The following is a 27,014-nucleotide window of genomic DNA, read 5'->3' as shown; positions in this document are numbered from 1 at the left end:
CCGCCGTACAGTGACTTCTTCTTGTTCCCGAATGTCAAGAATAAATTGCGTGGACAACGATTTTCGTCGCCGTTGATGCGTTCAAAAACCATATTATGGAGGTGTCTCAAGAAGATTGGAAAAACTGCTTTGACAAATGGTTCGAACGAATGCAAAAGTGTATTGACCATAAAGGAGAATACTTCGAAAAACAATAAAGCAAATTCCTGTTTTTTCATTGTTAGGCTCAAAATATAAATAGTGACCCTCGTATACATTGGTCTATGCTGAAATGCTGCCGATGAAAAAGAACACTATTTAGTTGACATTATCAGACATCATCAAGGAAAATAGAGATCAATGTCATGCTCATGTTGTACCCATGCTTCCTTTGACACCTACAATTAAGCGATCAACCCTTTAGATGCCTAAAAATACATTTGCGTCTACTATTAACTACTCCTTCTCCTCCCACCCCCTTTAGAATACGACCCTTAAACTAATTGCAAATCATCAATGACCCTTGCCGGCGACAGTTAAAATACAATCTGCCCAAGGACATATTTAGGGAGAGAACCAGAGGCAAGGACGTATTTAGGGGAGTCCAAGGTGTCCGTACCCCCCACCCCAAGGACTTATCAATTACAAACAGTAAATATTGAAAATATACGTTGTTTAACTTTTTTTGTACAATCGAGTGATATTTATTTCCATCTAACTTATTTGAAGGAAGTAAATATTTAGATTTTATAATTGCTTTATTTAGCATTAATATGATGTGTGTCTGTCTAAGCAAAAGCTAATGTAGTACAATGACTCCTTTGTTGCATAATTATTTTATTGGGAGACTCGAGACAAAACTATTCTACCGGACTGGCAAGGACATATTTAAGGGCGAGGACCAAGGGTCCGGACACCCCCCCCCCCCTTCCTCCCAAAAGCTTACCAAGTACTAAAAATGAAATAATGAAAATATACTTGTTTAGCATTTGCTGTATAATCGAGGTTATTTATTTCCACCGAACTCTAAATGACAGTACCAAATATATTAATCTGAAACTGTAATTTTCGTCAACTGGATCTAACATTCGTTTTTATTATTTAATAAATATATATTGTTTTAATCTATTTGGCACTGATTTACTTGTCAGAACATTTGCTTTGATGCAAAATTTAAACGATCTTAACTACAAGTACGCTAGATAATGAATACATACTTCTATATCTCCATTCTTGTACCGGATGTTTACCTACTCATATAAATAAAAGCAATACAATATTAATTTATATATTTTAAATAATATTTTAATTTAATATAATTATAATAATTATTGTAATTTAAACGTTATTATTATTTTTCTGAGACACTTGGTTCGAACCCCCCAAAATAAATTTCTAAATATGTGCCTGTCCAGGAGGGGTCTGGGTCCCCCCCAAAATTTAACAAGTTTTAAAATAAAATAATGAAAATGTACTTTTTAGCAATTGTTGTACTGTAATCCATAGTAGATGGTATCACCGCTAACGGATGTTGCTATTTAATATTCGCAATTCATTTGCACGGGTTTTAATTAATTTGCACGTACTTAGAACTAATTTGCACGTACTTAGAATTCATTTGCATGTACTTAGAGTACTTTACATTTATGTATTTGCATGTTTATAACTTTTTATGAATATATATTTATTTATTTTATGAAAAATATGTATATAGAAGGTAATTAGAGGTACTAAACGCTATGCATATGTTTTTATATTCATTACTGCAAAGTATGTAATGTATAAATCGATAATAATTAATGTTTATAATATTGAAAATAAGTTTTCTATGGTTTATGAACCGCTATGAACGGTGGTAATGGGTGTAGGTACAGGTCCAATTACGATTGGGGACGGTCCTGGTACTCGAACCCGCGATATGTAATATTATTAATTAGTACTATGTAATAATGTATGTTATTATGGTATGAAACACGGTGGTGCAACACGCTAGACAGAAGACTGTGAACTCCGCGCTCCGCGCTGAGGGTAGACGAGAAAGGAATTTGGGAGATGTGCGGTCAAGGTCAAATGACGTCAGAACGTCAGAACAAAGGAAGAACCTGATTCACCAATCAGAGAACGCGTCGGTAGATTTTCAGAACCGGTTTTTTCAAGGTTAACCAGTACGCAAGAACAGGGGAAAGCTATGCAATACTGTAGGGCAGGGGAGGGATTGAACCAGACAACAAAGGATGTCTGAGAATGCGCAGCAAGGGTCAAATCTCTGAAGCTATGCGGTTTCCGCCGCCAATTAATATTCCGCTCAGGTTTGCCTTCAAGGCACAGGACGCTTTAGCGCAGGGTCTTTTTATCTGTACTATGAAGAAGGGAGAGCTATTAGGGACGGGGCCTACAGTTTTTACCATTTGCTTTTATCACGGGGTAACGAACCTAGGACCCTTTGATTATTGATTTAGGTAGTAAATGTATGTTACTGTGTGCTATTTAACTTAATTTTGAGTTTATTTTTTACCAAACTTTGACTTTATGTCAAACATTTTCACAGCTTATTTTTATTTTTACAAAAATAACACTATTTGTACTATTCAGGCAACATTTTTTCATTAAATTTTGGATTCACAAAGACATTTTTTTCAACTTTTAACTTATTATTTTACAACTTTAAGTTAATTTTTTACCAAAATAACACTATTTGTACTATTCAAGCAACATTTTTTCATTAAATTTTGGATTCACAAAGACATTTTTTTCAACTTTTAACTTATTATTTTACAACTTTATATTAATTTTTTACCAAAATAACACTATTTGTACTATTCAGGCAACATTTTTTATTAAATTTTGGACTCACAAAGACATTTTTTCTACGTTTAACTTATTATTTTACAACTTTATATTAATTTTTTACCAAAATAACACTATTTGTACTATTCAAGCAACATTTTTTCATTAAATTTTGGATTCACAAAGACATTTTTTTTCAACTTTTAACTTATTATTTTACAACTTTATATTATTTTTTTACCAAAATAACACTATTTGTACTATTCAGGCAACATTTTTTATTAAATTTTGGACTCACAAAGACATTTTTTTCTACGTTTAACTTATTATTTTACAACTTTATATTAATTTTTTACCAAAATAACACTATTTGTACTATTCAAGCAACATTTTTTCATTAAATTTTGGATTCACAAAGACATTTTTTTCAACTTTTAACTTATTATTTTACAACTTTATATTAATTTTTTACCAAAATAACACTATTTGTACTATTCAGGCAACATTTTTTATTAAATTTTGGACTCACAAAGACATTTTTTTCTACGTTTAACTTATTATTTTACAACTTTATATTAATTTTTTACCAAAATAACACTATTTGTACTAATCAGGCAACATTTTTTATTAAATTTTGTATTTACAAAGAGATTTTTTCAACTTTTAATTTATTATTTACAAGTTTAGGCTTATTTTTATCAAAATAACACAATTCTATCTGTTCAGGAAAGACTTTTAAGTTACATTTTCGACACACAAAGTGTGTGTTCTCAACTTCTATCTGTTTATTTCACAAGTTTAGGCTTATTATTACCAAAATAATACAATTCATTCTGTTCAGGAAAGACTTTTAGTCGCATTTTCGACACACAGAGTGTGTGATCTCAACTTCTATCTGTTTATTTCACAAGTTTAGGCTTATTATTACCAAAATAATACAATTCAATCTGTTCAGGAAAGACTTTTAGTCGCATTTTCGACACACAAAGTGTGTGTTCTCAACTTCTATCTGTTTATTTCACAAGTTTAGGCTTATTATTACTCAAATAACACAATTCTATCTGTTCAGGAAAGATTTTTAGTTACATTTTCGACACACAAAGTGTGTGTTCTCAACTTTTATTTGTTTATTTTACAAGTTTAGCCTAATATTTACTCAAATGACACTATTTATATTATTCAGGCACTATTTTTATTACATTTTGGACTCTCAAAGACACACACACACACACACACAGAGAGAGAGAGAGAGAGAGAGAGAGAGAGAGATATTTCCAACTTTACAGGATTATTCTCCAAGTTTACTCAAATAACACAATTTAAATGTGTTGTGAATTAGATTTTGTACACACGACGTGTGTTTTGTCAACTTTAACCCTTTCATTTTTAAGTTTATTTTACCAAAGTAAGACGGCTTAGTCTATTCAAGAAAGTTTTCAATTATATTTTGGATGCAAAAGTATATTTTGTCAACTTCTACCCTTTTATTTTACAAGTTTAGGCTTATTTTTACTCAAATAACACAATTTCATCTATTTAGGCAACATTTTGTTTCTTATATTTTACTCACAAAGACATTTTTTTCAATTTTTAATGTATTATTTCACAAGTTTATGTAATTTTTTATTCTAATAACACAATTTTAACTATTCAGGCAACATTTTTTATTGCGATTTGGATTTACAAAGAGATTTTTTTAAATTTTTGTATTAAATTTTCTATTTATTGTATTTCACATTCACTAATTTTTAAAGTTTTACTTTTTATTTTTATCTAAAAACTAAAGAAAAAAGTATTTTTAACTAAAAGTTATTTTATAGTTTTCGGTTTTCAGATTTCCACAATGCTATTTTTGGTTCTGTATTTCTATATTAGGATATTACAGTTCTAAGGTGTGTATAATATTTCAAAGTATTTTCAGGGTGTATTTGTTAATGCATTTGGATGATAACTATTAGGTTTTTGGACGAACTAATGTTAAGAATATTTCAACCAATCAGAAAACGCGTCGGTTTTATTTCAACCAATCAGAGAAGGCGTCAGTTTGCTTATGAGGTATAAAAACTGCGTAAAAGCAAGCAGAAGCTATTTTGAGAAGTATTTCTGAAGCATTGCGTCAGAGAAGACATCAAGTTGTGATTATTGTCTGAGATTTGAAGACAAAGAACTCAAAAGAAGCTATAATTAAGGTAAGTGAATTGTTACATATATGTATGGTGCTTTTAAATAATGCGTAAATGCAAATATTGAAACGAAGAAAACGTCAATGCAAACCAAAAAGAATATGCGTAATGTGAACAAGTACTACAACTATTTTTCTATTTTTCAGGTGCTTCTAATTTTGTATGTGTGACTGAAAGGGACCATTAGTAAAAGATGGCGTCTTCAACCTCCACAAACAAGGCTAACCACACTGCGGTGAGTACCTCGCAAGAGATTTTACCACTGGAATGTATATTTCTCCACTAGTTTTTGAAATAATATATAAATCCAGAAAACAAAGAAACGAAAAAAGTAAATACAGAAATGAATATGCGTAATATAAACAAGTACTACAACTATGTTTCTATTTTTCAGGTGTTTTTATTTGTGTACCTGTGAGTGGAAGGATCTATTACTGGAAATAACGCCAACAAAGTAACCAACAAGGACATGAGTCAAATAATTGCATCATGTCAATGTTTTTCCAATTATATCTATAAGGACTGTGTGTTGGAGACTTTGAAGAGGTATACACCTGGCAAGTATATTATATGCTGGGGATGTTATTCTAATCAAGGCAACCAATTAGCCCACGATTGTGTAGTTAACCATTTCTACGAGTGTGAGTGCGTATGCTGTAAAGATGAAGATTTACTCTCTGAACGTTATTTTATTTGCCAAGGAGAACGCTGTTTGAATAAATGCCAACGATGTTTTAAGTGGATGTGCGAGAGAATCCAGTATTATTTACAGGACTTGGATAACACAAAACATATTTTTGATTTTTATATTACTAACCATGAGGATGTTGCGGATGCTTTGACGGCACACGAGGTACAGACAGAATACAAAGCTTTTTATAGTGTATTATGTGAAATTTCAAACAATATCGAACTAGTGAAAACTCTTATAGATCCTATACGCTCAGCAGAGCTTACTTATGGTAGCACAGGATTTTTGTGAGAGTTGAATAGAGACTGACTAATAACACCGAAAATGGTGCAATACATTATTGATGTACAAGGATTTATTTATAACAGAAAATTTATATTGCGTGAGATTTGTGTGAGTTCTACAAATTTGGACACTGTGTATTATGAGCTTGTGAGTGTTCCCGATTATTTCAAAGAGAACAAAGAATCGCGCTGGGTTAAAGACAATCTCCATGCATTAATGTATGATATTCCTTGTGGATGTGAAATATACTATGTCCGGAGGGCAGTTAGGAACTTGAACTGTCAAGGTGGTACATTTTTCTGCAAAGGAAAATCCCAAATTATCAAAGATTTGTTTAATATTGATAACATTGTTGATTTACAAACTGTAACCTGTCCATCCCTTAAGAATTTGTATATGTTTCAAGGAGGATTGTGCAAGTATCATTCTGATACTTCTCCCCCAGCTGAACAAGGTTGCGCATTCAGAAATGTTCAAAGACTTGTATGTTGGTACAATAATAAAAATATTAATGTGTAATGTATTTAGTGCAAATAATAAAGATTTGTGAAAAAGAAATGTTTTCTATGTTGTTATTTAGTTTTAAAGCCTGCATTCAAGGTATTTTCAAGTATTACCGTTTTTTTTTTTTGAGTGATTGACTTAATACCAGGAGTTATACGAGCCGTATTTTAACTACAATCACTATATGTCTATGAGGACTAAAATCCACTGATTGAACCTTAAAGCTTAGGCTTACTATGTATATTGATTAAACACAGGACAACACGAATCTTAGAGTGCCACACACGTAAATTTGCCGTTGCGTAGAAACGTATTTTCGTTTCGTCTCCCTCTCTCTTAGCATCACGTGTTCTACCCTGCTCGAAAACCTTCGCTATTGTTGCCATATTGTCATTCCATTCCTGGACACACTCGCGCAAACTTCATTGAAAACAATTGAACAGTGCTCCAGCTCGCGGTTCCCACCGGTCAGCAGGGACGGCAATGTGGCAATATAGCACGGCGTAGTCGTTGCTTCTTTTATGCAGTGCATGTTCATTGGCTAGCTAGTAACTAGTGTTGCCAACTGTAATAATGAAGCACTATTTCTGTCACGGAAGGGGAAAGCAGGTAAAGTGGCGGTGAGTTTTGTTGGATTGGAAGCACCATATTTTTATTTTATACTAAGTATTTGACCGGTTTGACGTTGTGTGCGTGTATTGCGTGTGTTTATGTAAAAGTGTGTGTTTGCTGATGAACGTTAAATTCCATAATGCCTCCAGTTCTGTCGAAGTTGAAATCAAAAACCTTGCATAGCCAAGCTCGGGAAATTCTAAGCAACGTGCACGAGTTCATGAAGGAGGAAGCCAGTCATGGTGTTAGCATCCCAATAAAGCATTTTGGCAAGAGAGCAGCGAACAGCAGCAACAAATTGTTCATATTTCATAATTTTGGAATTATTCAAAATAAATAAATTATGTGGCTCCAACATCATTTCAACTCTGGCTCCGGCACGTGTTCTTGTAGAAATTGCATAGAGGAGGCTGTCATTTTTGCTGCTTAATGCGATACATATTGTTTTCTGTGTTAAAATTGCCATGCTTTGATGGGTGACCAAGTTCATAGCAGGGCCGGCGGAAGGGGAGGGCGAACCGTCCCATCGCCCAGAGCGGCAAAATTTGAAGAGAAGAAAAAAATAAGCCTATTGAAAACTGTGATCGAGCGAGATATTCTTTTGCGCTGAATAGTATTGAAATAGCATAAGAAGTCTCATTATTTATTTTATATTTTGATGTTTTAGTTAGGAATATATTGATTTTCAATTTTCCGTTGCTGCGTAATGACCGGGGGGGTCGAAATAGAGCGGCATCTGCCGCCACCTCCCAGAGAGGCAAAATGACTAGCGCCGGCCCTGGTTCATAACAAAAGAAAAAGCCGCGCAGCTTATCGTCTAGTGGCAGTATATGTACTTGTTATTGTTGTGGAAGCCGGCATCCTTTGTAAATGTACAACAAAGGCAACCGACTGTCGCCGATCTCAGAGAGGAAATAATAATACTGCTTCAGGAGGAGTGTTATGGTGCAATTGTAGCGGTTTAACACGTTGGCATGTTATTATCTGCCGTTGCAGTTCCATACCAGTGTATACGGGTTTTGGGAGTGAAAAGTTAGAACGCCACCAGTGCATTAATGCAATGAAAAATAATATATATATTTTTTTATTTTGTTTGAAATCACTCAAATAAGGAATCGTATGAAGAAGTCTTCTTTGCAGCATTTTTGGTAATTTTACTTATGTGTTAGTTCATATTTTGCGAATTTTTAGTCCATATGTATGTAGCTACATACATAGTCACTTGTTAGTACATATTAATCCTAGTCCTGGTATAATGCATGACGTTTAAAACTCAACGTTAGATAGACCTGAATTCTCTAATTTTATTGTTGTACGTAACAGCTGTGCATCGGCGCACCGCAGCGATTTTTCTATCTGCTCCATTAGCAACACTGCTTCTTTAGTTCTGTCGCGCATTGCACGGCAGAATTATCTGCGCTGGACTCTACAGAGGATTGTAGGAGGCATAGGCCCACACTCCAGCGCCTTATTAGCCTGCAAGAACAACTTGTATGTTGAATTGTGACTGTTTAGCAATAATATTTATAAAGTTTAAATCATTTTCATTAGATTATATATATATTTTGGATTCAAATAAAACACTCAAGTTAAGTTTTTTAAGTTTATTTTTATTTAATATACAAATATAGAATATATCAAATTTACATATATGAAAAGTACTCTACCAAAGAGCAAAAGTCACATAGGGATTACGATTTAGCCGATGCTGAAATTCTTCCATGAGGGATTTGTAGTAAGAGAGAAATTTTTGCCACTGTTTAAAGTTGAGGGTGACTCCACCAGAGATGCTGGTGATTTCCACTTTTATATTTTCTCCACTGCCCTCGAAGGTGAAGTAAGGTTCTCCTATAATGTCTATAGATCTGAATCTGTATTTTTGTGTGGAGAATCTGTTTTTGTAAGTGTCGAAGATCACATCTGATTTGTAGACGCATGATGGGTACTCTTCTTTATTTAGGACAATGTATTTTTTTCATGTTTCAAAATCAATTCAGTGTCTGCGAAAGTACCTCGAATAATGATATCCATGTTGGCATCGATGATGAATCTGGTTTCTGGTTTTATGTTGTTCATTTGGTGTGTGCCTCTGATAGACTGCATTTTGGTTTGGTATCAATAAAAAGTTTTAAAAATATGCAACTAGTGCTACAAAAGGAACGGAAATTATCGACAATTTCTGGATTATAACTAAAATTCAGTTTGCCTTTTACATATCCAATATTTACATACCAACACTAACTAGACTTCGATTTATATAAATGTAGCAGGAACTATATTTCTGAGAATCAAACTATATTAGGATTATATGTTAAACTTATACAAAACCAGATTATTCTATGTAAGTATATTTATATTGACTGGATTATTTAACAGATCAAACAGAAAGAAGGCAAATTCCACTAAACGTAGGTGATTGCATGAAAATAACTAGGTCAAGGAGTGACCAACAGTGAGCTGAGGTTATATATAGAGGGTCGCTCTTCATAATTCTTACCTTCGCTGGATCGGCGAAGGAACGCACTTGTGGGCGGTAGAACCTGAATGGGCTCCACCAAGACATCGGAGACTCGAAGCAGATGTCTTGGTGGATGAACCCAAGTAGGGTCATAGGCGCTAGGGTCAATTTGGTTATTTCTTCTTGTATGAGGAACCAATTTGGCCAACTCCCCACATTAACTTACATTGCTTATAACTAATTAAACTTTGCTAGTAGTTGATGAAATTTGAAGAAAAATTATAATCTCTTAGACTGTAAACATATTTTATATTTAGGCTGCACAAGATCCAATGATAAAATTAAAAAATGGTAATCACCCAGACAGGGACTCGAACCCTGGACAGATAGGTTAAAACCCATCTGAGCACAAGGTATTCTTTTTTTTGAAAAGTTAGTTATGTTAAGAAATATCGTTTGAGAACTCTTTTGGTCTGGGTCGACAGAGAAGGAGACAGCATTTCCAAATTTTTACAGACTGGGTGTATTTTTCCACTATAGAGGCCATCACTATATGTAATTCGAAAAGCTAAAGTTCAGCTAGCTTCCAAAATTGAAGTTACATAGTACAATATGTTAAAGTTTTTGTGTTTGGCACGCATAACAAGTTACACTATATCTAATTACGGACAAATAATGCTAAAACTCTCAAATTTACTGTCATCTCATCAACTACTAGCAAAGTTTAATTAGTTATAAGCAATGTAAGTTAATGTGGGGAGTTGGCCAAATTGGTTCCTCATACAAGAAGAAATAACCAAATTGACCCTAGCGCCTATGACCCTACTTGGGTTCATCCACCAAGACATCTGCTTCGAGTCTCCGATGTCTTGGTGGAGCCCATTCAGGTTCTACCGCCCACAAGTGCGTTCCTTCGCCGATCCAGCGAAGGTAAGAATTATGAAGAGCGACCCTCTATATATAACCTCAGCTCACTGTTGGTCACTCCTTGACCTAGTTATTTTCATGCAATCACCTACGTTTAGTGGAATTTGCCTTCTTTCTGTTTGATCTGTTAAATAATCCAGTCAATATAAATATACTTACATAGAATAATCTGGTTTTGTATAAGTTTAACATATAATCCTAATATAGTTTGATTCTCAGAAATATAGTTCCTGCTACATTTATATAAATCGAAGTCTAGTTAGTGTTGGTATGTAAATATTGGATATGTAAAAGGCAAACTGAATTTTAGTTATAATCCAGAAATTGTCGATAATTTCCGTTCCTTTTGTAGCACTAGTTGCATATTTTTAAAACTTTTTATTGATACCAAACCAAAATGCAGTCTATCAGAGGCACACACCAAATGAACAACATAAAACCAGAAACCAGATTCATCATCGATGCCAACATGGATATCATTATTCGAGGTACTTTCGCAGACACTGAATTGATTTTGAAACATGAAAAAAATACATTGTCCTAAATAAAGAAGAGTACCCATCATGCGTCTACAAATCAGATGTGATCTTCGACACTTACAAAAACAGATTCTCCACACAAAAATACAGATTCAGATCTATAGACATTATAGGAGAACCTTACTTCACCTTCGAGGGCAGTGGAGAAAATATAAAAGTGGAAATCACCAGCATCTCTGGTGGAGTCACCCTCAACTTTAAACAGTGGCAAAAATTTCTCTCTTACTACAAATCCCTCATGGAAGAATTTCAGCATCGGCTAAATCGTAATCCCTATGTGACTTTTGCTCTTTGGTAGAGTACTTTTCATATATGTAAATTTGATATATTCTATATTTGTATATTAAATAAAAATAAACTTAAAAAACTTAACTTGAGTGTTTTATTTGAATCCAAAATATATATATAATCTAATGAAAATGATTTAAACTTTATAAATATTATTGCTAAACAGTCACAATTCAACATACAAGTTGTTCTTGCAGGCTAATAAGGCGCTGGAGTGTGGGCCTATGCCTCCTACAATCCTCTGTAAGATTCGTGTTGTCCTGTGTTTAATCAATATACATAGTAAGCCTAAGCTTTAAGGTTCAATCAGTGGATTTTAGTCCTCATAGACATATAGTGATTGTAGTTAAAATACGGCTCGTATAACTCCTGGTATTAAGTCAATCACTCAAAAAAAAAAAAACGGTAATACTTGAAAATACCTTGAATGCAGGCTTTAAAACTAAATAACAACATAGAAAACATTTCTTTTTCACAAATCTTTATTATTTGCACTAAATACATTACACATTAATATTTTTATTATTGTACCAACATACAAGTCTTTGAACATTTCTGAATGCGCAACCTTGTTCAGCTGGGGGAGAAGTATCAGAATGATACTTGCACAATCCTCCTTGAAACATATACAAATTCTTAAGGGATGGACAGGTTACAGTTTGTAAATCAACAATGTTATCAATATTAAACAAATCTTTGATAATTTGGGATTTTCCTTTGCAGAAAAATGTACCACCTTGACAGTTCAAGTTCCTAACTGCCCTCCGGACATAGTATATTTCACATCCACAAGGAATATCATACATTAATGCATGGAGATTGTCTTTAACCCAGCGCGATTCTTTGTTCTCTTTGAAATAATCGGGAACACTCACAAGCTCATAATACACAGTGTCCAAATTTGTAGAACTCACACAAATCTCACGCAATATAAATTTTCTGTTATAAATAAATCCTTGTACATCAATAATGTATTGCACCATTTTCGGTGTTATTAGTCAGTCTCTATTCAACTCTCACAAAAATCCTGTGCTACCATAAGTAAGCTCTGCTGAGCGTATAGGATCTATAAGAGTTTTCACTAGTTCGATATTGTTTGAAATTTCACATAATACACTATAAAAAGCTTTGTATTCTGTCTGTACCTCGTGTGCCGTCAAAGCATCCGCAACATCCTCATGGTTAGTAATATAAAAATCAAAAATATGTTTTGTGTTATCCAAGTCCTGTAAATAATACTGGATTCTCTCGCACATCCACTTAAAACATCGTTGGCATTTATTCAAACAGCGTTCTCCTTGGCAAATAAAATAACGTTCAGAGAGTAAATCTTCATCTTTACAGCATACGCACTCACACTCGTAGAAATGGTTAACTACACAATCGTGGGCTAATTGGTTGCCTTGATTAGAATAACATCCCCAGCATATAATATACTTGCCAGGTGTATACCTCTTCAAAGTCTCCAACACACAGTCCTTATAGATATAATTGGAAAAACATTGACATGATGCAATTATTTGACTCATGTCCTTGTTGGTTACTTTGTTGGCGTTATTTCCAGTAATAGATCCTTCCACTCACAGGTACACAAATAAAAACACCTGAAAAATAGAAACATAGTTGTAGTACTTGTTTATATTACGCATATTCATTTCTGTATTTACTTTTTTCGTTTCTTTGTTTTCTGGATTTATATATTATTTCAAAAACTAGTGGAGAAATATACATTCCAGTGGTAAAATCTCTTGCGAGGTACTCACCGCAGTGTGGTTAGCCTTGTTTGTGGAGGTTGAAGACGCCATCTTTTACTAATGGTCCCTTTCAGTCACACATACAAAATTAGAAGCACCTGAAAAATAGAAAAATAGTTGTAGTACTTGTTCACATTACGCATATTCTTTTTGGTTTGCATTGACGTTTTCTTCGTTTCAATATTTGCATTTACGCATTATTTAAAAGCACCATACATATATGTAACAATTCACTTACCTTAATTATAGCTTCTTTTGAGTTCTTTGTCTTCAAATCTCAGACAATAATCACAACTTGATGTCTTCTCTGACGCAATGCTTCAGAAATACTTCTCAAAATAGCTTCTGCTTGCTTTTACGCAGTTTTTATACCTCATAAGCAAACTGACGCCTTCTCTGATTGGTTGAAATAAAACCGACGCGTTTTCTGATTGGTTGAAATATTCTTAACATTAGTTCGTCCAAAAACCTAATAGTTATCATCCAAATGCATTAACAAATACACCCTGAAAATACTTTGAAATATTATACACACCTTAGAACTGTAATATCCTAATATAGAAATACAGAACCAAAAATAGCATTGTGGAAATCTGAAAACCGAAAACTATAAAATAACTTTTAGTTAAAAATACTTTTTTCTTTAGTTTTTAGATAAAAATAAAAAGTAAAACTTTAAAAATTAGTGAATGTGAAATACAATAAATAGAAAATTTAATACAAAAATTTAAAAAAATCTCTTTGTAAATCCAAATCGCAATAAAAAATGTTGCCTGAATAGTTAAAATTGTGTTATTAGAATAAAAAATTACATAAACTTGTGAAATAATACATTAAAAATTGAAAAAAATGTCTTTGTGAGTAAAATATAAGAAACAAAATGTTGCCTAAATAGATGAAATTGTGTTATTTGAGTAAAAATAAGCCTAAACTTGTAAAATAAAAGGGTAGAAGTTGACAAAATATACTTTTGCATCCAAAATATAATTGAAAACTTTCTTGAATAGACTAAGCCGTCTTACTTTGGTAAAATAAACTTAAAAATGAAAGGGTTAAAGTTGACAAAACACACGTCGTGTGTACAAAATCTAATTCACAACACATTTAAATTGTGTTATTTGAGTAAACTTGGAGAATAATCCTGTAAAGTTGGAAATATCTCTCTCTCTCTCTCTCTCTCTCTCTCTCTCTGTGTGTGTGTGTGTGTGTGTCTTTGAGAGTCCAAAATGTAATAAAAATAGTGCCTGAATAATATAAATAGTGTCATTTGAGTAAATATTAGGCTAAACTTGTAAAATAAACAAATAAAAGTTGAGAACACACACTTTGTGTGTCGAAAATGTAACTAAAAATCTTTCCTGAACAGATAGAATTGTGTTATTTGAGTAATAATAAGCCTAAACTTGTGAAATAAACAGATAGAAGTTGAGAACACACACTTTGTGTGTCGAAAATGCGACTAAAAGTCTTTCCTGAACAGATTGAATTGTATTATTTTGGTAATAATAAGCCTAAACTTGTGAAATAAACAGATAGAAGTTGAGATCACACACTCTGTGTGTCGAAAATGCGACTAAAAGTCTTTCCTGAACAGAATGAATTGTATTATTTTGGTAATAATAAGCCTAAACTTGTGAAATAAACAGATAGAAGTTGAGAACACACACTTTGTGTGTCGAAAATGTAACTTAAAAGTCTTTCCTGAACAGATAGAATTGTGTTATTTTGATAAAAATAAGCCTAAACTTGTAAATAATAAATTAAAAGTTGAAAAAATCTCTTTGTAAATACAAAATTTAATAAAAAATGTTGCCTGATTAGTACAAATAGTGTTATTTTGGTAAAAAATTAATATAAAGTTGTAAAATAATAAGTTAAACGTAGAAAAAAATGTCTTTGTGAGTCCAAAATTTAATAAAAAATGTTGCCTGAATAGTACAAATAGTGTTATTTTGGTAAAAAATTAATATAAAGTTGTAAAATAATAAGTTAAAAGTTGAAAAAAATGTCTTTGTGAATCCAAAATTTAATGAAAAAATGTTGCTTGAATAGTACAAATAGTGTTATTTTGGTAAAAAATTAATATAAAGTTGTAAAATAATAAGTTAAACGTAGAAAAAAATGTCTTTGTGAGTCCAAAATTTAATAAAAAATGTTGCCTGAATAGTACAAATAGTGTTATTTTGGTAAAAAAATAATATAAAGTTGTAAAATAATAAGTTAAAAGTTGAAAAAAAATGTCTTTGTGAATCCAAAATTTAATGAAAAAATGTTGCTTGAATAGTACAAATAGTGTTATTTTGGTAAAAAATTAATATAAAGTTGTAAAATAATAAGTTAAACGTAGAAAAAATGTCTTTGTGAGTCCAAAATTTAATAAAAAATGTTGCCTGAATAGTACAAATAGTGTTATTTTGGTAAAAAATTAATATAAAGTTGTAAAATAATAAGTTAAAAGTTGAAAAAAATGTCTTTGTGAATCCAAAATTTAATGAAAAAATGTTGCTTGAATAGTACAAATAGTGTTATTTTGGTAAAAAATTAACTTAAAGTTGTAAAATAATAAGTTAAAAGTTGAAAAAAATGTCTTTGTGAATCCAAAATTTAATGAAAAAATGTTGCCTGAATAGTACAAATAGTGTTATTTTTGTAAAAATAAAAATAAGCTGTGAAAATGTTTGACATAAAGTCAAAGTTTGGTAAAAAATAAACTCAAAATTAAGTTAAATAGCACACAGTAACATACATTTACTACCTAAATCAATAATCAAAGGGTCCTAGGTTCGTTACCCCGTGATAAAAGCAAATGGTAAAAACTGTAGGCCCCGTCCCTAATAGCTCTCCCTTCTTCATAGTACAGATAAAAAGACCCTGCGCTAAAGCGTCCTGTGCCTTGAAGGCAAACCTGAGCGGAATATTAATTGGCGGCGGAAACCGCATAGCTTCAGAGATTTGACCCTTGCTGCGCATTCTCAGACATCCTTTGTTGTCTGGTTCAATCCCTCCCCTGCCCTACAGTATTGCATAGCTTTCCCCTGTTCTTGCGTACTGGTTAACCTTGAAAAAACCGGTTCTGAAAATCTACCGACGCGTTCTCTGATTGGTGAATCAGGTTCTTCCTTTGTTCTGACGTTCTGACGTCATTTGACCTTGACCGCACATCTCCCAAATTCCTTTCTCGTCTACCCTCAGCGTGGAGCGCGGAGTTCACAGTCTTCTGTCTAGCGTGTTGCACCACCGTGTTTCATACCATAATAACATACATTATTACATAGTACTAATTAATAATATTACATATCGCGGGTTCGAGTACCAGGACCGTCCCCAATCGTAATTGGACCTGTACCTACACCCATTACCACCGTTCATAGCGGTTCATAAACCATAGAAAACTTATTTTCAATATTATAAACATTAATTATTATCGATTTATACATTACATACTTTGCAGTAATGAATATAAAAACATATGCATAGCGTTTAGTACCTCTAATTACCTTCTATATACATATTTTTCATAAAATAAATAAATATATATTCATAAAAAGTTATAAACATGCAAATACATAAATGTAAAGTACTCTAAGTACATGCAAATGAATTCTAAGTACGTGCAAATTAGTTCTAAGTACGTGCAAATTAATTAAAACCCGTGCAAATGAATTGCGAATATTAAATAGCAACATCCGTTAGCGGTGATACCATCTACTATCCATGGTTATTTATTTCCTATGAACTTTGATGGCAAGTATATTAGGATCAGACTGCTTTGAAATACTACCAAACAGTAGCGTGCGGTGTCCATTTAAATAGCCGAAGCACTGAATATATAGTTTTTAAATAAACAGTAGTACATCATGAGGCAGGCTTGCCTTGATAAAACACAGCATGTCACTGCTTTGCGGCATTTTAGTCTTTCACGGGCTCCGCATAAATACCTCTCAACACTTTCAGTGTGTCTAAGTATCCTGGAAATTATGCAAAATTCGAATTGCGTACCGAGGCAGTGCTTTGGTAGCTTACCTTGTATGCACGCCGCTGCTACCAAAGAAGGTTTGTGCTCACTACTCCTTATGATAATATGAATAAAATATTAATCAGAAACTTTACTTTTTGTAATGTGGGTCTAGTAGCTATCCTTTGTTTAAATTGTTAAATCAATATTCAATTCTTTATCTATTTATCATTAATTTACTTGTTTGATGCAAATGTTGGCTCGCAAAGTAGCTAATAAATATATTATGGTATAACTATATTCTTATACCATCTTTTTACGAATTCATGTAATAATAAAATACAATATTAATTAACTTACATATTTGAGTTAATAATTAATTTTATGTAACATTATTATTATTATTGAGACACTTGGTTCGGACCCTGCCCAAAATATATTTCTAGATACATGCCTGAATCTGCCCTCCGCAAGATGTCGTTAATATGCCACGTTATTTCTGTGATTAATTATAAAAAGAACATGCTGTCTGCTCTCTTATAACTTGAAATGAGCAATGTCAATTTAAGGGGTGGGGTGGTTGATGGACTGGTTCAACCCTCCAGCCCCTCTGACACCCGTGGGAATAGGGGACATCAAGGTGAACAACTTTTCTTGAGGTGGTGCTGGACATTCACACTGTGCCAGGCCAGGAAAGACTTTTTCCAAAAATATCTCTCGTTTCGAAAAATTGCTCTGATATTCCGAATTCTGTAAAATTACGTCTGTTTGGAGTTAATAGAACATTCATCAAGTGAATCTTCATGTGGTTTGCTTAGCTGGTGTGTAGATATCTCTGATAAAAGAAAAAATCGTCTTGGTGATCATAGAAGTAGGAATCTGCCAAGGAGTGTATAACAACTCACCTGGCGAAACAACCTGTCCTGAAAATGGACAGCAATCTAAAGGCCAGCAGTCGTGGGGGTGGTACAGTCGGATCCAGTGGTGAGCTTCGAAGGTTGTTTGTGTGGAGCCAGCCTTGAGCCACTGCACCACAAAACTAAACAGCAAAAGCACATCACACAAAGATTTACTTGAATGTCGAGAAGGACTTCTAAACGGTTGCAATTTTTCAGAATTGGAATGTCGAAAGAAGTTTTTTGGAAGAAGAGAAATTTTCAAAAATCTTTGTTGGCTTAGGCCGAAGATCCAGCGGCACCTTGATAACGTTTTGTTCATCCAGGTCTTGTTTCGGGGGCCTCCTCCATGGCGCAGTGGTAGCGTCATTGCCTTGTAATCAAGGGGTCCCGGGTTCGGTACCCGGTGGAGGCACAAGAGGTTCGGATCCCACTTTAAACTGTAGGTCCAGTCCCGATTAGCCTTACTGTGCATAAAGTGGACTTAAAACACCAACTCAAACCAAACCAAGGTCTTGTTTCGATATTATAGCCCCTATAAAAGGGGAAGAAAGGGAAATTAGCATTTTATATCCTGAATATATGTAATCTCACGCCAGATTCATGGTTGCCAGTGACATCTATTTTTCTCTCGGAAAGTAACATTTTTTAAAGTGTGATATGGACAGACTATATTATAGGGATGTGACGAACCTGAAAATTTACCGATAATTTTTGGAACCGATGCTGATATTTAACCGATTCTGATACATAAGATTATTAAACAGAAATGGGATGTTATTTTCAGCATGACAAAAATAAATTTGCTATGTACATTTCTATTGCATATCATATGTATATACATATATATTCTCAAGAGATGCAAATGGATTCTCAAGAGATTAAACATTAGTACACAAGCAGTTCTTTGAAATGCAAAATGAATTCCTATTCTGCCAGATTCAACTTCAGAAACACTAGTTTTGGAAGCACTTCAGGAAGTAATCTACTTCTTCTCTTATCGCAAATATGTTCAGCAACACTGAACACTCAATCACTGAATACTGATGCAGCAGGTATGCCCAAGTATTTTCTCAGGACTTGCTTCAGGTTTGAATATTCATTTTTGAATTTCCAATACAACAGCAGATCCTGGTTCAGCAATGTACTGTTTCATTTCCGATTTATAGTTAGGTTGATCCTCTGAATGAGTTTGCAATAATTTTATTACAAAATCTCTACAATAATGACGAATCATAATCAAATTTTCAATAAATCTTACAAAACTAGCATATAAAACTTATTAGAAGGTAAAAACTCTAGTATAATCTGTACCAGTTTAAATATCGGATTTTTGCCGATTCCAATACCGATGCCGATGTGTCAATTTCAGCCGATTTTCATACATCTGTAATCGACTTTGGCACATCCCTACTATATTACTAATCTAGGCAAGGACCTCTATCTGTAGTGTCAATACCTCACCACAAACCTTACAAATTATTTCTTTAATGCAAGAACAAAAAATACGATAAGGAACATGCATGCCTATGACATAATTTTTCCCAGAATTTTCCTTAAGGGTGGGGGTGGTACAATTGCTGATAAATAACTTTTGTGTGCAATCATGATTAAGAATATGTATCATAACCTATTCTTCACAAATTATACATTTATGTGCTTAGTGTTTCCTTTTCTTTTAATTAGTACTGTTTATGTACATTCATCATCACCTTATCATGTGAACAATTTTTTTTTTGCTGATTTCTAACTGTCATTGAATTATTTCTTTTTTTTTTTAGGCCCAAGATGTGGACAGTATTAATTTGTGCTCTGTCAATATTTGGGCTGACAAATGGGGGACCATTTGGGTCATCTAGTTGGCTAACACATGCCAGATCTCAACGCTTGGTGCATCATCAGCCTGAACAAATTCATCTATCATATGGAGGTAAGTATTATTATTATTAGAATTGTTTGCACAAAGGTCACTAGAACACACATGGTATTTGCTGCATTAATTGTTTAGCAAACCTTTGCACTTTCATCAACAGATAAAGTAATTTTTGAACCTTTTTAAAAGGAATCCTAGAAGTTGGTAAATGTATTAAGCATGAACATAGTGGAGTCAAATTAATCAGAAGCGTTCATTATCATTTATAAGTACCGAGTGCTGTTACGAAATATTTTCATCAGTTCATCAAGTAATGCCATGTCATGTTGTGTATGTCCACTGTAGCTTTGAAATATATCATGAACAGTCAAGAAAATTGATTGATCTAGTTTATTTTAATTCGTATTTCTACTCCTTTTGGTTAATCATAAAGATGAGTATGGAGACAAATTTATGGTAAATAAAAACTGAGGAGAGCGGTAAATAAAATGTTAGATCAGCGGTATATACCAGCGGTGGAAAAATAAATTGGCACACACTTTTTCATCATGAGAGGAAACAACATACAAAACAGCTATAAATTGATAAACTACTTCATTTTTATATACTGTACATGTACACAAGTACTTAGCTGTCCAACCAAAAAGAAAACATCAACATTAAATCACTTCATTTCTAAAGTGCATATCTCAAGTGATTTATTCATTGTATGTATTTAAAGGATATCCTTGCTGCCCAACAAATAAAATAATCACTACTGCACATACACAAACACATGTTGAAAATCACATAATGATAAACAAAATTCATTCATGACTGAACTGATGTGCGGGAACAGACTAATCTTATTGCTGCTGCAGCTAGCAAGTTCAATGAAACTGGAAGTCGAGTAGACTTTCGGGGGAAGAAAGGAATGCAGCTTCACAGGGAGCGAAGTTTTCGAACTGAGATTATGTGCATGGGGAATCCCAATTTGCAGCGTCTTCCTGATGTGATAGAAGATAAAACGTTCTTCAGCTGCAAGTGGTAGGAAACTTTAGGCAAACGTTTCGTTACAAATCGACAGTTTGCGCCCACAACCTCGATTGCCGGTTTTTGCGTGTTTTCTACTTAATTTGATGATATTTCACGGTTATTTCACGAAAAAGCATTCATTTCGTCGAAAAGTACACATTTTGCATTACTTTGCGAATAAAACTCATGCATATTTTATCATTGGGGATGTAGTTACGTGCAGAATGTTCAAAATTGCATCTTTTTTCACATTTCGCGATTTCATGCATTGCGAAATTTCAGTGTCCCTAAAGATGAGGATGACTGATTAATGAAAGGACACTCACAATGAACACACATACGAAGACTGGGATTCGAACCTGAGACACCTGGAATCGGAGCAGTCAAGAACAACATTGCCGTCGGTTCAGAGTTATTGAAAAACTGAGTTTCCAACAACTTATATGCTACCTTGTAAATCAACCTTGTACACTTCGCAACATCTTATTTGACCACCCTGAAAAATTTCAAAGTCCGGAATTCGTAAATTTGGCAGAATAGCGCTTCAGAGCCAACTAAGAGTAGCCAACTTTGCAACATTTCTTCTTCCTGAATGAAAACGCTCGTGATTTTTTTTCATTCTTTCACATTCCATAAAGTAAAGATACCCTAAAGCAATAATAAAATATATGAGTAGACAAAAAAATGTTAAGTAGAAATACGAATGTTGAAAATATTTCAAGATTCTTCGTTCTGAATTTGAAAATAGGAAAATGTATGTGCAGTGTGAAACATTGAACAGCTTCTCATCCACCTGGAAAGAATTGCGTTCACATTTGAATGCAAGATGGCAAATTTATGATGATTTTATGCGAAATGTTTAGTAAAGATACCTTGCACAACACCAAACGATTCTGTAAAGCGTGTCTTTTCCTTGGTTCTTGGCCAAAAATGGTTCGAAACTCTGGCACAATGTTGCTTCAACTGAGATTAACGTGTTTTACTGAGCTTTCTGCTAGCAATCTCCTGGAGTAGTTGGTTAGATGACTGTTTTTACTGTTTTCGTCAAGATCGAAACATCGTAGGTTCAAATCCCACCCTTTCCTTATATTTTTTTCCTTTTTATTTACCGAGTATGAAGTGTTCTAATAACGTAATATAATATTATATGATATTACTGTAAATATTTATGCAATGCATACTCAGTGGCGGCGATTGGGTTTCAAAACTGATGGGGCAAGGTGGGGGAGGGGGGAGGGCAAGGACAGTTTCTTTTCCTTGGTAGATAATGTTTAGCATAGTGCTGGGTCATCTGCCCCTCCAGACTCCATAATCGTCGCCACTGTGCATGCCTCAAGTAATGCTTCTACTAATGTTTTTAATCTTTCAGTGATTGGCAGGATTTTAGGAAATACTTTTCCTTTCATTCAGCTGTTATAAGTTAACACATATTAAGAACTTACATGTCAACTTTCTCCATCCGGAAATGCTGGACATAAATCGCATAAATATCAACGGAAATATCCAAGAAACGTAGATAAGCATTCCCGTCCAAAGCCGTTTACTTCCCGAAAAGGATTTTGCAAAGAAGTAGGTTTGAACCCATGACCTTCCATTCCATAAGCAAACGATCCCCATACACCACACGGTTCACGTTATTTTATGCACTCGGTTCGGATCCCACTTTCAACTGTAGGTCCAGTCCCGATTAGCCTTACTATGCATAAAGTTGACTTAAAACACCAAATCAACCAATTCATCTCCTTCTATGATACTGTAGTCCGCCAGCATCCGAAAATAGAGTTCTGCTTCGCGTATACCAGAGTGTAATTGCATTTAATATTGTGACTAATTTTACTTTAAAACTACAGATTAAAGCTATAATAGTGTCCAGAAAAAGAACCTCAAAGTAGATCTTCACACAAAGTATTTTAATCCATTGCCAAACATTTCATTTAAGAATAATATTATGCTTTTCCATTGACCGTATTTTCGATTCATGGTGAATTTGCTAAAAGGACCATGTCAAGAAATCTAAATATGTAAGTTTTACTAGCTCTAACTGAAGGGAAACGGACATGATATCAGGTTTAGCATTGTTTTTAAGGGTCAGTAAAAAAGTTGATTTTTCATCAACTTCCGGACCCTAATTAGTAATTATGACCATTGAAAAAGTTGGAGGTAGCTTACTTAAAATTTTCTTTCTGAGGGATCGTATCGTCCCATAGCTCCACTTCATAATAAAGGAAAACATCAAGTTCATATTTCGAAAATGACTTTGAGTTTTCCACCACGAAAATATGTTTTTCATAGTTTGAAGTTCGTTAGTATTATCTTTCAAGGTTTCCATTGTTTTAATTTCACACATATTTTATATTTCATACGTTCCTCTCTCTTTTCATACAGTCTTTGGAAAAAAGCTGAAGTTTCTTGTCAAACGGGGTATGATTAAAATTACTCCTTTTCGCTCTCCTGTTCCTACTTTAAACAAATAACAAAACACTTCGTAACTAAACGATTGCTTGTTCAAAACACGGAATTTTTACACAATTTACAAAATATGACAAAACGCCAATAGACATGTTCATCATTTTTTCCCTTTCAGCGTTTCTCGATTTTATCTGAATTTGTTTCCTCATGAAAATTGCCATGAGGAAATTATAGATATGACAATATGTGTGAATTGGTTTCTTCAAACTGGTAGCAAATTTTAACATGAGCTACCTGGAGAAGAGGTAGCGTGCTTGATTCTTACGAGGGAGTTCGTAGGCTCGATTCTCCATTTCGATGATAGGAGGAAGTCACATGCCACGTGGAATGCGCAGAATCACGTTACATAGAGCTAAGTCTGTAATGGTATTTTAGTGCGGAAAGTTTGTTATATCTGATACTCGTACTTTCTGTTCAAAGAAGACAAACATTTTAGATACAAAGGAGTGAGGAATTAACGGTCATTATGAGGTTTTGAATTTTTTGTTTGTCACTCACTATATAAATACTTATTAGTAGTTTCTTATCGAATCGGCCTTCGTCGCAATAGCAATTTATTTATGTTAATTAGCAATTTACTATTAGTTTTAGACGCATGGTAAGATGGCGGTGAGGGGATTGACAACAGTCATTACGAAGGAACGGACATAAAATTACCAATCTTAGCAATTTGAACTCATTAAACGCTCTCCTTCGTTACAGGACTGCACTACATCACTACTTAACATAACTGTATATCTTTTTTTAGTATATCGAAATCAAATAATCAATATTTTAGGTGTCAGTGAAGAACAAACAATACACAATTTAAATAACATTACATTTTTCATCCTGAATACATATATGTGATTTGTGAATTAATCATGATGTGTGTGTTAACACAACATATGAACAATAACTAAAGAGAAAAGTTTTAACTTTAAATCCTGGAAATCTCCAACTTCTAAGGGGAAATATGCACAGAAGGGACGTCCCTCAAGTGTGCATCGGATTCATTTTTTAAATATTCTAATATCAACAGCAAACAAAAAAAAAAGAAAAATAATAAAGTGGAGAGGGTGGGATTTGAACCCGCGCGCTTTCACGCTTGATGAAAAATATGGATAGCAGCACCTAACCAACTGCTCTACGTTAATTTAATGACGTTACAACCTTAAAAACATGTTGACGTTTATGAAAACTCCCACCTTCCTGTGTTTCAAGCACATTTTCTCGACAAGTCGTGTAAAATATATGTTTTTGAGAACTGTTCAATATTATGCAAGGTATTGTAAATAAAATGTCGCATAAACTCCTCACAAATTTGCTTCTTTCTGCACAAACTTGATGGCAATTTCCTCCAGGTGGAGAAAAACTCTGTTCAGTGTTTCAAACCCTCCAAATTTCAAGTCGAGCAAACAGAATCGTAAATATCCTTCAAGGTTCTTTTTCCAATTTATTATTTCTGTTTGATTGTTTATTATAATAGCGGTTTATAGTTTCTAAGTTCATGGAAAGTGTTAAATTGAAAACCTATCACCGCAGCGTTTATCGTCTAGTGGAAGGACCTACTCAAAGTTGGCTACTCTCACCTGGAGCTGAAGTGCAATGTTGCTAAGTTTACGATTTCGGGACTTAGAATTCTCTCGGGGCGGTCAAATAAGATGTTGCGAAGTGTACCATGTATCGACTCTTAATTTTAGTCATTATCTGGCTTGTATGCCAGATAATGTGTGCATGTTGATCAGCACCTGTGATAAATTCAATCTAATTCCATCTGTTACTGTAACCTTTGGTTGGATAGGAACTGCTTGAGATCTTCGTGGCAAAAATTTTGCCTTAGGTATTTTTTTTTTTAAATCTCTATCTTTTGATGGAATACATTTTCATAGACTTTTTTTTTACTATTTTTAACTTTTGGTACTTCAGTGCTGAGGAAGTAAAAGAAATGTTCTAGTGTTGCACAACTTTTTATTTGTTTATTTATAGTGAAATCATCAGGTTGATGTCCAGTTAATAGAGTATTTACAATTATCAATAAAAATTTAAATACTGTATAAGTTTTACCACATTCTTAAGTGTTGTTAGATTGTGTTTCATTGATACTCCATCAGTATCAGATAATATAAGTTTATTGATTTTATCGATGGAATTGCCAATAATTTTATGAATTCGTTATAATTTTGTGAAAATTGTTGCTTTTTCTTATTTTTTTTAAATATAAAGATATAAGACATGTTCTTCTTGGTTTTGTAAAGTATATGTCTATGAGGGTCATTTTTCTTAAACTGGCAACGTTGTTGGAACATGCTTATCTAGTGGTCCTATGACAAGTGATGAACCAGTTTTGTTTTGGATAGCTATATAAACATATGTATATGTTGGTTACAGATCAGTGGCGATGATTAGGGGGGAGGGGGTCAGTTGCCTACCCAGTTTTTGCCACTTTTCTCCCCGCACTATGCTAAACCTTATCTACAAAGAGAAATATACTGTATTTGCCCACACTCCAGTTTTGGCACCTTGCACCCACTGGATTTGGAACACATTATTAATATTACAGATTATTACTCTGTGTTAGTGAATTAGAAGCAGTTGAAGTGTGGTGCATGTGTGCTTGTTTTTATTGCCCTAATAATGTTTACGTGCCAGATCCTATAACTCTGAATTAAAAGGCAATCAAATCAGTAGCATTTTCCATCTTCACCACACCCAAAGAAATTGAAACAAAAGCCCACAATTGTGAAGCTGATAATGATACTGGCATATGACTACCATGCTCATATTGTTCCACAAGGGACAGAATTTAATGCTGCCTTCTACACTCATTACCTGGAACATCATCTGCACCCTGCTGATAGACAGAAGAGACCACATCCCATGCAATCATGAAAATAATTACCCATTGTCCTCCACAACACCAGATGCCATGTGATGTGAAGAACTTACTGCAGAAGTGGGGTTGGGAGGTACTAGAGGTACTAGAGCATGCATCGTACTCGCCAGACATGAGTCTGTGTGAATTTAAGTTGTTTCCAAAACTGAAGGTACCACTATTAGGGACCGCGGTGGCTCAGTCGGTAACGCATCTGACTACCATGCTAAAGGTCCCGGGTTCGATCCCCGGCCGGTTCAAATCCGGGAACTTTTCTAACGATGGAAGCGGCGCCCACCCAGCGTCGAATAACATGGGTACCTGGGGAAACCTGGGGGGTAAAGGCGGTCAGGGGCGTGGTGCTGATCACATCACCCCCACTCACGACCGGATCAAGAAAGTGTGGGGCGTTACCCCCACACCCCCTATACGCCTTCATGGCGTGGTGCTAAGCATAGGGGAACACTTTTTTACTTTACTTTACCACTATTAGGGAAACGCTTCTGGACATTCTCAGCATCATTTCTGCCGTAGGGTGCTGTCTTCACATTCTATTCCAAAATGATTCACTGCGTGCCTGATGTTTGGAACCATGTTCTTGTAGCAACCAGAGATCATATTGAGGGATTATAATCACTTCCAGCAATTGTCACATTTTTTATATACCAGATATGTTGTCACTTGAAGAAAGATGACCCTCGTAAATATGGAATTTCCTTTCCTAAGGTGAAGCCTATTGCAGTCAACTAGATACATGAATTATGGAGGTGAATGAACCGTTTAGGTTCTTCATGGAACATATGTAAGTATATACCAGATTAGTTTAATAACTCTTATTGAAGTCAGTAAATTTCTTGTCTATTTATTGCCATTTTCAAAAATTTCACATCAATCAACACTTTCTCTTTAATATTTTATACTTATTAATTATTATTGTTTCATTTTA

At 34.0% G+C, this 27,014-nt stretch overlaps 1 protein-coding gene across 3 annotated transcripts in view; it reads left to right on the top strand.

The window, feature by feature from the left end:
* The window catches only part of LOC145981091 (acid phosphatase type 7-like), a 121,034-nt gene that overhangs the window by 56,261 nt on the left and 37,759 nt on the right, over nt 1-27,014 (top strand). For all 3 annotated transcript variants that reach the window (XM_083114228.1, XM_083114227.1, XM_083114229.1), the window contains exon 2: nt 19,640-19,788. In XM_083114228.1, coding sequence (XP_082970354.1) covers nt 19,647-19,788 — 142 coding nt within the window. In that variant the 5' untranslated portion in view covers nt 19,640-19,646. The remainder of the gene's footprint in view (nt 1-19,639; nt 19,789-27,014) is intronic.

Source organism: Lepisma saccharinum, chromosome 28 (genome assembly GCF_977018435.1).
Source record: "Lepisma saccharinum chromosome 28, izLepSacc3.1, whole genome shotgun sequence".
In the NCBI taxonomy this organism is placed as follows: Eukaryota; Metazoa; Arthropoda; class Insecta; order Zygentoma; family Lepismatidae; genus Lepisma; species Lepisma saccharinum.
This window is presented reverse-complemented; position numbering and strand designations above follow the sequence as displayed.